Raw genomic sequence first — 11,848 nt, 5'->3', positions numbered from 1 at the left:
TATATTCACAGAAAAAAAAAAAGAAGAAAGAAAATTGTATTTCGCAAGCACTACTTTTCTAAATGAAAACCTAGATTGCTGTCATGCAATCTTTTCCTGATAAGCTTATTAATAACAAATACTAGCAAACTAGTACTTTGAAAAAATAATACTGTTTTGTAATAGATTATAATTGTTCAGGAGGAAATATTCACTCAAATTACCTTAGTTTATTTACTGTTAATATTTCTGGCTAAAATATGTTTTTACTGGTTACAGCTGAATTATTAGAAACGCTGTTTCCTTCATCCTTTTTCCTATCCAAAAAGCTCTTTTTTAAGCTAAACAAAAATTAAAACTCCTGCTTATTTCCTTCGTGTTTGCTGACATTATTAGTATCCGTAGTATTTTCTGCTAATATTGTTGGTGAAGATTTAATATACTAGACCTTTTAATAAACATGACATCAAACCATTGTTCTGTCTTAAACTACTATTTCTAGAGAATAAACAGAACTGTTGAATTGCTACTGTTATACTGTCTTTCGGAAATGTTTTAGTTTGCATAGTTCTCAATGTTAATAGCAGCTATTTTTTTTTTCCTTTATATAATTATGTATGGTCAGTCATATAAGTTCATTAATATATCAGCTAAGATATTTTTTGTGCCTATGGTGTTTATTGCAACGTAAAACTTGTTAAACTAGATAAAAATGTGAAGATATTTTCTAGCAAGAAGGAAATGAGCATTTTTTGTCTTCTGAATGAAATTAGTTTGAAAATGTATTTTTAATTAGTCATCCTAAACACAAAATGTATAGTAAATTTTATTTTAAAAGCAATTACTCTAGGAAGTGGATTACTTTGTTTTCTGGTATATGCTGATTACTTGTGAACTAATTTTCCAAGAGGAAAATTTACTTAATTTTATATCTTCTTTTTCAGGTCTCTGGCTTTGGAGGAACAATAGTTTTTTGCCTACTGGAAGAATGCAGTGAAACTGCCAATATTTCTAACTGGAATTATAGATTTAATATTCAAATTTAGTGTTACTAATTTCTTAAAAAATAGTACCTCAAAGTATAACAAAAATGTATGGAAGTGCAAGAACAATCAGCAACTTGGAAGGAAGTCCCTCCAGGTCTCCTCGTTTGCCAAGATCTCCTCGCCTGGGCCACAGGCGAACAAGTAGTGGAGGAGGAACAGGTAAGACGTTATCAATGGAGAACATCCAGTCCCTTAACGCAGCCTATGCAACATCTGGACCAATGTATCTGAGTGACCATGAAGGTGTAGCTTCTACTACTTTCCCAAAGGGCACAATGACTCTTGGAAGGGCTACAAATCGAGCTGTATATGGTGGTCGAGTTACAGCTATGGGGAGCAGTCCTAATATTGCTTCAGCTGGACTTTCGCACACAGATGTTCTTTCTTATACTGATCAACATGGAGGTCTGACCACATCTTCACACCATCACCATCATCAGGTTCCTTCTATGCTGAGACAGGTTAGAGATAGTACCATGTTAGACCTGCAGGCTCAGCTTAAGGATCTACAGAGGGAGAATGATCTCCTCAGAAAAGAACTAGACATAAAGGACAGCAAGCTGGGGTCCTCCATGAATAGCATCAAAACTTTCTGGAGTCCCGAGCTGAAGAAAGAAAGAGTGTTGAGGAAAGAAGAAGCTGCCAGAATGTCAGTTCTTAAAGAACAAATGAGAGTTTCCCATGAAGAAAATCAGGTAAGTAATTCTGAAAGTTTCTTTCTGTTCACTTACAGCTAAGTATTTGATGTTTTGCTTACGGTACTGTAGCCTATGCTGGAACAAGCTTGACATTTACAGCAAGAATTGTATGTCTTGATCTATCTGTCTTTGACTGCTAAACAGTAGGAAAGCACATTAATAAGAATCTGAATGCCGGTTATAATTTCCTTCATCCAACATTTTTTTGCATTATAGCTGAAGAGAATAATTGTTTGTCAGTACCCATTTTCTTAGTTTTTAGACTTTCTCTAGTGCTTTTTTTACAGCAACAGTCTAAATACACTCAGCAACCTTTTGTCGAAGAGATAAATTAGCCACTTCTAGAAAAGTGTAAGCAAACATCCAGAGGTATATTTTGTATGAGCTGTATAAGTATTTAGTCACCCATTTTTTTAAAGTTAAAAGAATTAAATCCCCAAATGTGACCTTCTGTAATTTTGTGTTAAGTATTTTAGTCTGCATGAATAAAGCTATAAGGCCAAGCTTTGAGTCTCTTGGCTATTTCACAAAGCTATACAAAACAGTGGCACAGAAGAGATCTTAAATACTCTCCCATTGCTGTCTCCACACACTTTTTGGCTGCTGGTCTTATTTTAAAGCTGCTCGTTTTTAGACCATCTGTTAACTTTCCCCAGACAAAAACACAATCCTGTGTTTCTCTCACTTCCAGGTTCTCAATCTGAACTTCTTTGCTGGCAGGCAGCAACAACTGAAATTTTTAATTTACTTCTGAGTTTGTGATCATCAGTGCTTTTCACCAAACCTTTCACATCTTAAGCATGTCACAAACCTAAATGTCTATGGAACTAACAAGCCTGATACCAGTTACTTCAGGGGGAAACTGGCTGGGTCTTGATCTGGAATTCAGTACAATGAATTAATTATTATATTATTATTATTATTATTATTTCTTGTGTATAATATTCAAGTATAACTTGTGTATTCAGACTGATAGTAATAGTTGCTGAAAATATATTTTTAGTAGCTGAACTAGGATGCTGCTAGAAGCAATATTATTAAAAATCTTGTTGGGTGGAGGTTCTGCTATTTAAAAGCCTTACATTGGTTAGGCATTCTAATCTTGGCAATTGGTGTCACCTTAGCAGTAGGAGTATTCTAAGGCACTCTGTTTTGGTAACCTTTCTTACAGAAATGTCACATGAATATCTTGCATTGACATTTGGAATCTGAGTCTGGTATTTAGAGAATTTGTCACCTGCCAAAGTGGTTACCTGTTTGTTTTTTCTTTTTTCTAAAAGCTATTTCCTCTTCATGAGGGGAAACTAAATAACTAACTCTTGTATGAATCCCCCTATTCATTCATTTATTTCACTGAAGATTATATAACTAACAAAAGACAAAAAGTTTTTATTTTAACCTACCTGTGTATTTAACATGAATCCTTACTCTATAACAACATAAAGACTGGGTAGCCCAGTATTCCATTGCTAACAGTATCCAGAAGTTCATAGAACAGACTTGGTAAACAGTGATATATCCATTGAGTACTCTTTATGATCCAGCTACAGTTTTTGTGTGCTTAATAACTCTCAGTGGACTTTTCTTTGAATTAAGCCAGTTGATTTTGGACCTGTGTACAATTCCAGTGTCTACAACCTCTGATGACAGCGAATCCCACATCTTAACATGTCATGTGAACAGCCACTGCTTTTCACACTAGACTTTGGCTGCTTTTGCTAGGATTTTTCCTTGTACTGGAAGAAACATTAAATAGTTGATGTCTGCTGCTGGTTTCAGTGCCATGTATGATTTTATAGGACACTGTCATCACATTCTTCCCTCAGCTCTTTTCCAGACAGGAGCATCTTAGCATGTGATAGTTCCTTTTCATGAAACTCTTACCTTTATTTTATTCTTCTCTGAATGTTTTTCAGCTTTTTTTTTTTTTTTTTTTTTGAGGTGAAGAGGTCAAAATGGATCAATGTTTTTCGTAATACAGATGTAAAATGGAAAATGGGTTATGCATTAATGATATAGTGTTTGCCCTTTTATTCTGTACATCTCTCCCAACAATTCCCAGTGCTTCATTTGTTTGTTCTTTCTAGCTTTGGATGGCATCTTTTTTTGCTGTGAGTACTGAGCTAATATTTTAATGGAAATATTTATCATAGTTGAAGAATCTCACCAGTGGTTATAATCAGTTTAGATCCATGCATGAAGGTAGGATTATTTTCACCTGTGTATAACTTAACATGAGTCTCCCTGAATTTCATCTGTCAGTCTGTGCCTAGTTGCTTAGTCTTATAAAATCCTTATTTACATTTGGCTTTTGTCTTTACTGCCCTGAATAACCAAGTATCATGAGGAAAATTAGTCATCTTGCCATTCACCCTGTGCCCTGGGTTGCTTAGGATATGTGAGGCAGCACGAAGCCCAGCCACAGGTTCCAGCAAAACTCTACAGGGACCTTCTGTTGGTTTTATGACTTGACCATGTGTTTCTGCTATTTCCTCTCTTGTGATTAAATATTTATGTATGAAAGGAGCATCTCCCTTATCTAATTGCTTTTTAGTTTTCTTGTAAGCATTTGTAGGGGAGCCTTTCTGAAGGAATGGCTTTTGAAGTCTAAGCTGGCTGTGTCAGCTAGTTTGTCAGTCTTGCTTATCCACATGGTTATTGATTCTTTCAAACAACTATTTTCAGTTAACATTATCAGAAAGCAATAACTTTAAAGACAAAATGGTGCCATCTATCACATCTATACTAAAAAGTGATAGACCTGTCCTTGTGTGTCTGAGGGTTACTGACTTATGAAGCTTCCTTTCTTAAAAACTGAGATGTTTCTTACTGAAGCACTAACATCTGTTTTCAGATGGGCTGTGCACAATGAAATTGACCCTGATGGGGCCCTTATTCTCATAGCCAACTTTGGGAACTCCCAGGAGACCTGAGAAGGGCAAATCTATCTGGCTGCCTGCCAAAAAAAAAAAAAAGATGAATGAATGAATTAGGAGTTTGATATTTTTATTGTGGTTTCTGGAAAAATATTGTAAAAACAAAGAAAAAAAACCTGTAAAATATATTATTTTTTTTAAATTAGCTATTTCTAAAATATGAATAATATGGGGAAAAATATAAAGACTAACACAATATGGATTTGTAAAAAATAATGTCAAAAGCCTGTTCTTGGCTGACAGGAAAACAGGCTTTATGCAAAGGCAAAAACAGTGCTAACGTATTGGCATAAGGAAAACTTTTATGCTGTCTAAGAAAATTTCACTAGGAAGCTGGTGGGAAGCATATGAGGTGAAATTGCTATTATATGGATGCCTATCTGATTAGAAGACTGCTTCAAAGTGTAATTATCAATTATTCATGGTGAAGTTGGAAAGCTGTCTAGTAGCATCTGGTAGGGATCTGTCATGTGTTTGAGGCTTTCATCGATGTTATGAATGATGGATATGTATTATGCATCCAGATAATGTCAATCCTGAAGGGTTAAAAACATTCTGGAAAATGTTTAGGATTATAAATGAAAACAAAATTGGCAATTTGAAGAAATAGACTGAAAGTAGGATGGGTCTTAACAGAAAATTGCTGAAAAGTAAGCAATTTGGAAGCAAAAAGAGACCCATGTGAAGAAATTTATGGACAGTAACTTAAATGTTCCTGATTTTCTTTTGAAGATTATTTTACCTTTGGAAATGTGTGCTTTGAGCACGTGTTGTTTGAATTTACAACTCAAAGTTAGTTGTCTTTCTATTCTTCTTTGTGGCACATTTTCTCAGAGCACAGCTGGTATTATTCTATATATGGATTGATTATATACATGGGGCAGGAAGTACTCTAAATGTTTTTAGCTATTTAAAGTGGTTCTTCATCTTGGAATCGTCTATTTTCAGTTTCTTGGTCAGAGATTTTGTGGTTTTTTTACAGGTAGATAGTTATTTTCTCTAATCTTGCTTAAATGTATTATATAGAAGGATTAATATAGAAGGTTTCAGTGGAGAGCAGAAGGCTATGAGGTGGAAAGAACTGGGAGGACACAAGAAATTACTCAACAGGATTCATTGCAAGGATTGCCTGTCTGTCAAAAAAGACAGAACTAGCTTATCCATTTGGATTACCTGGTTCTAAGACAACATATTAACGTTTACCAGTTGACATGCTGCTTTTATGACATTGCAGCAACTGAATTAGATTTACTGTGACATTTTAAAAGTAAACTGTAAACTCAGTTGCAAAAAATAATGCCTGTTTCTCTTACTTATAAATGCCATTATTTAACACCACGTAATTAATACAAAATGAACCACTGCATGCAATGAACAGCGACTCTTTTCCATTCATGATATAGTTACACATTTTTGTTGGAAAGAAATGGTGAGTTGGATTTTTTTTCTTCTTACAGAAAACCAGGTAATGTTAAATTGCTTAATGTGTTCTTTGAAAACATATTGTAAATTTTGATCTTCTTATGAAATTTAATTCCCATCCTGATATGAATGAGATATGAAAAGGATAGTGAACAGTTCCTGTCAGAGGCTCATGGTTTTGAATATAAAATTGTTCCTTGAAATAACTTTAATATATCTGTAGCAATATGAATAACTCATAGATGCTGCAATTAACAGAACAGAGCTGATAAAATAATCAGTAGAAAAGGGTATGTGTATTCATGAAGTCAGAACTATGAGTAGCTACTCAATGTTATTTCGCATGCTCTTCATGTTTACTTTGATTCATGACAAGTGTCTAAGTAGAATGTAAAAGAAAATACACTAAGAAATAATCTGAAATGATGCTTTCCAAACTGAAGTCCCAGTAAAACCTTGATCAGGCTAATGTATACATTCTTTAAAATGAACCACATGCTCATGTGTGCACACGCACACTAAAAACCACCAGCACCAACACACCAAAAAGCTTCAAACGAAACAATGCTATACTCTTGTTTTGACGTATTGCACATCATAAAAAGTACACTATTTTAGTCATCTTTTTGCCTTGTAAAAGAAAAGTCAGGAAGCAAGGGTGATAATTTGATTTACTGTAACTTTGCTGGCTTATCTGGGAACTAGTCAGTGGAGGTGTATGCAGTAGTTTCTATGGGTGGGGTCAATCCAAACTGAACAGTCCATTGCTTAGACCCTGCTGGCATCCTCTAAATGCAAGTGAAAGGAAATCAAAGATCTTCTCTATCTCTGCTGAGTCTTTGTTTGTTTGTTGTTTTGTTTTGTTTTTGTTTTTTGTTTATGCCCACTGAAATTCTGGAGGCTTGATCCTAGTGGAATATGCAGGGACTTGCAAGCAATTAGGTCTTCAGTTGGAGTTCGCAGATAGGTATTTTCTTCCTTAATATGCATCAAAGTATACACTTGATTATTGCTTGGAAAGGTGGCCCTGACATTGTTGCTAAATGCCAGAGGTGGTCAGAGGAGTTTTTAAGGGTATAAATACCTTTCACCTGTCTCATTGTCTCTGTGTAAATATGTGTAACACTACAAATTTTGAAGCTTGTTGTGAATATTTATGAAATACAAGGTTACACGCTAAAGGTAAAGCTAGCAACCTGAGAAACGGAAATGTTCTGTTCATGTTTTACTATGCTTTCTGAGGTATGTTATCACATTAATAATTTAATAATAAACCCCCCTGATTTTTTTAATAAATGTCTTTCTTCAAGAAGGAAATAATCAATTTAAATATTTTCAATGCAAATTTGCAATCTATAATAGTATTTATGACCAATGAAAGTCTCTTACAAGAATTTTTAAAGCCAATATATTCAGCATATTCACCTTATTTTCTGTTTTTCACTGTACTGTTGTTTCTTGTTTTCTTCTTCTTTTTTTTTTTTTTTTTTAATACTTGTGTTTTAAGAGATGCCTGCGTACTTGTTGCTTTAACTTTATTTTATGTTTTCACTGTTTTCTTCATTAAAATTCATGTACATTGATGGCAATTTAGGTAAGTGTAAAGTATTTCTTCTTTACTTTTTCAAACAAGACAAAGTGCTTAAGCATTTAAATGTGTGGAAAAGATTAAACATTCCTTATAGAATACAACTTCATTATCTGAAGATGAAAGTATAATGAAACAAAAAAGAACATCAATAATTTTTTTCCTAATTTGAAAATAAAAATGTTTCTGTCAAATGGGAAGAGGTTAAAACACATAATGACAGTATATAAGTGGTGTGAAACAGAGTGAATAATCCATGCCAGAAGGGTGTCTGTTGGCTTTTCTACTGCTGTTGCTGCTGATGAGGAAAGACTGTTAGCTCTCTGGTGGGAGTGGAAAGAGGAGGTGGTCATAATGCTGTAGAGCTCCAAGGAAATGTTGAGGAAACAATAACCCAAAAGTGTTTAAGGGTGAATGAGGAACCTAATTACTTTTAATTATTTTTTTTTTTTTCTTTTTCACCATGGGATTTTTAAATCTGAAAGTTTGGTAAGTACTGAGCTAGAAGAAGAGTAAGGGAAATGTGTCCCTGTAAGTGTGCAAGTGCTTGTTTAGTCTTGACTGAAGGTTTTGGTGGTTTTCTGGGTTAGATAATAATACAGATATATAGATTATATAGTAGAAACTAACACTTTAAACTGTCCGAACATTATATCACATGTTAATAGTAATTTGGAAAAGATAGTAATAATTTATATCCTTTTGTGTATTTTTGAGATATAAAGAGATCTGAGGAAAGTAAACAATAATTATTATGTTTTGTTCCTCCCAGCATTTGGAAAAGATAAGGAGCAAGAATTGTAGTCTCTAGGATGCACTGTGTATAACTCTGTTAGCTGTTAGAAATTAAAGTTGTTGAAGAAGTGATTTGAACTAAAAAAAAATTTACCAAAATACCTACTTCAGCCATTTTGGTAAATTTTTTTGGGTGATTATTATTGTTTTTAAATGCAGGATATAGGTCATTCTCAATTGTGACAGTTCAAATGTACTAGCATTAAATTTGAATTTCATCTTGAAGTCTTAGAATGAGTGTCAAATGAGTGTCAGTGAGTGTTTTTTGTAAAGAAACAAGGCCTGTCATGTTTTAAGAAAAGACGGATTGACTCTGTAGCAGAAACAGCATTGAAATGGAAGGTGTTTGGTACTGTCTCATGCTATATGACTCAGAACTGTGATCTCATCAGCTTTGAACATATTCATATCCTTAGCTGACATTCGACAGTACATCCCTGAGATACTACAAAAAGTGCTGCTGATCCTGTTGTGGGTTTTTTATCCTGTAATGGTGGTGATCATCTGCTGCACAAAATTGAAAACCAAAGTATTGCACGAGGCATTTCTGAAAGTCTGTAGGTTTATTGGTTGATAGTTGAGCTGGATTTAGTAATTTCATCCTGTTTGTTAAATTTAACAACTTCAGACAGTTACTGCATTCTGTTCCCTGTTCTGCTGTGCTTTAAAGCATGGGTCTGCTGTTCAACAGTGGTTGTGTTGCTGTGTGGGTAAACCCGTTGTTGAGATTCCAACAGGGTCTCAGAGCTGACCACTTAAAAAAATGTAGATCTAGAAGGATATAGGTTGGGATAAAACTTAACTTAAAGTTATCCTTGCTTTAGGCTTGTAGCACTGCTTGAAGGGATTCCTTCAGCAGATACTGGTTAGCTACACCTCAAGCGTCGCAGGTGCTGCCTTTTGCCACTTCCTGCCTTAAATTAGGGGTCTGTCCAGAGTAGGCATTCTAATACAGCATTTGGTGCTGTCAGAATGACATGAGGGAAATGGGGAGGGAGGTAATTGTATTGTATATAAACCATTTTGAGTTTTGTTCGACCTGGGAGGTATTGGATACATCACATAAATAGTAAACTATTTGATAACACAGGAACTTAATTTGAAAGTGAGGCTCACAATGCATAAAGTTAACTAAGAAGTTAACTAAACATTTAATCTCATGAATAATACGGTTTTTCACAGGTGTAATAGATAATACATCAAGCATTATCCTTGGTTAATTTCTTTGCCACTAATTGTGATGGAGCCTGCAGTTTGTGGGGTGTGTTTTTTTTTAAATATTTTTATTTCTCTGTTAAATTCTATAAACTGGTTTCCTTCTTGCCTTTAAACCTTGAAGCCTCACAGTTAATCTGAAAAAAATACTGGAAATGACTCTTCAGGATTTTTCATTATTTGAAGTGGGGGAGAGTGGAGGAAGTACTGAAAAAAAGTAATTTATTTCTCATTATACATTTGTAGTCTTTACTATTTCAGCCATTTTCCCTCATTTTGGTACTTTCATCTCATTCCTGACTATAGAACTGTATATTTTGCTGGTGCCAGAGTGTCAGCTGTAAAAGCCATCGGTTGCAAGATAGGATTTGCTACTTGAATTTATGACTGGAGTATTTGTCAGTTGAGCTGGCAAAGCTGCTAGAGTACAGGAGCCCTTGATATATTTTATAGAGGATAACTTTGGTTCAAATTGGATTGCCTCTAGCAGGAGCAAATAACTCTTTTGAATTTAGTAATTTTAGAATATTTGGCCTGTGGGTTGGGGAAATTGTATTTATTTTTTTAATTTCCTTAAGCATTTGCCACAGTATAGTTATTGTTCTTACTTTTGGTGTTTGAAGATGATGTACAAGGCTAACAAAACACATGTGAAAGGAGGCAGTAGATTTCATGTGAAGTGCTCTTTGAACCCTGAGGGGAAAGGAGTAAATGTTTTTGCCAAAAGGAAAATCCTGAGGCAAATCTCAGTGTAAATATTTTGGTGTTAGAAACTCCGAGAACACTGAGGTCTTTTAAGGTAATCCCTGTTCCAGTTCCACCTATAACTGGATGAGAGTGAGAGGTCTCCACCACATTACATTTCTGTAGAAGAAAAGCAAAGGTCAGCAGGAACTAGAGAAAAAAGCATAACACACTTTGGGATTCAGCTTCAGAGCAGCAGCCAGCCCTGAAATGAGGTCTGCTTTTTGCACAGGCTCAAGTTTTCCATTTAATTGACTACAGTGTTAATTGTACAGAGTACAATTCTCACTGCAAAATCAGTGTTTGAACTGAAAGGAAAATAACACAGAAAGAGGCAGAGAAGTTGTGCTTTGAATATTTAAATACTTCCTATGTATTTTGTTTTAAATTTTGTGTAAACTGATGTTTTATAGCTCTTTCAATTTGTAGGTAGAAATTCTGAAAGAATAGTCCTGTTAGTGTCAACTTTTTCCTCTGTGTGATACTCACTCCAGATACTTAATGATTACTGATCAAGCTCAATTTTCTTAATTAATTCAGAGAAGAAATGCCTAAATATCATGGTATACGATTCCTGCTGGATAAAGTAGAAGGTGTAGGTGAAATAGTGGGTTGCTGTTTAAATCTTACTACAGCAAATCATTAATGTTGCAATCCAAACTTGAAGACCACTGTTTGAAATCCACGGGTCTGGGATAAAAGCCAGTTGGTCTAATGAAGTATGTATGTAATTATGTTATACATGTAGAAAGAGTTATACATATGTTGGGCTATTCAGAATGTTTTGCATTCAATGATCATATTAAATTTGTTCCCTGTGTCAACAATTTCTAATGTTCTCTGAGTGACAGAGACTAAGCTGTCTCTCTTTGAATTTTGAGGGAAACCAGAATTCCCAATTGCTCTTAATTCTACAGACAAAATTGTATTTCTCCCCATGCCATTCTGAAAATGTACCTACTTGTCAGCACAACTCACTGGAATATGGAGTATATGTTACCTAAGTAAAAACTAGGTAAAATAAAGGTTTGTACTGAGTTTGATGTTAACATAAATACCTCTAGGTATACATTATATTGTCTTATTTGTTTTGATATATGTTTTAAACAAACCAAAGCAAACCTCCAAGCCTTTTGTATTTCTGGAGATGGTTAATACTGCTGTGAAAATCACAATATACCACTGGAATGATATTACAGTATTCTGGAAAGCTGAAGTTCTTCCTACAAAATTTGTGGTCAGAAGGACATTGTGTTGTATGCTAGTAGAAGTTTTACTAGGAAGTTTCTGATACTTAATGGAGATTTGGCATAGTTTTTAATCAATGCTTCACAACAACTTCTTAGGCCGTCACCCTCTTGTGGATAAAGTGTATTTTCATTTTATATTATTATTATTTTAGTGTGTTTATTCTGTTTATAACAT

At 34.5% G+C, this 11,848-nt stretch overlaps 1 protein-coding gene across 1 annotated transcript in view; it reads left to right on the top strand.

The window, feature by feature from the left end:
• Positions 1-966: 966 nt before the first annotated feature.
• Positions 967-11,848, top strand: part of ERC2 (ELKS/RAB6-interacting/CAST family member 2) — a gene marked incomplete at its 3' end in the record, with an annotated part of 314,399 nt that continues 303,517 nt past the window's right edge. Inside the window, exon 1 of the mRNA XM_082060309.1 lies at positions 967-1,720. Coding sequence (XP_081916435.1) covers positions 1,070-1,720 — 651 coding nt within the window. The 5' untranslated portion in view covers positions 967-1,069. The remainder of the gene's footprint in view (positions 1,721-11,848) is intronic.

Source organism: Streptopelia decaocto (genome assembly GCF_964273445.1).
Source record: "Streptopelia decaocto genome assembly, chromosome: 8".
Taxonomy (NCBI): Eukaryota; Metazoa; Chordata; class Aves; order Columbiformes; family Columbidae; genus Streptopelia; species Streptopelia decaocto.
This window is presented reverse-complemented; position numbering and strand designations above follow the sequence as displayed.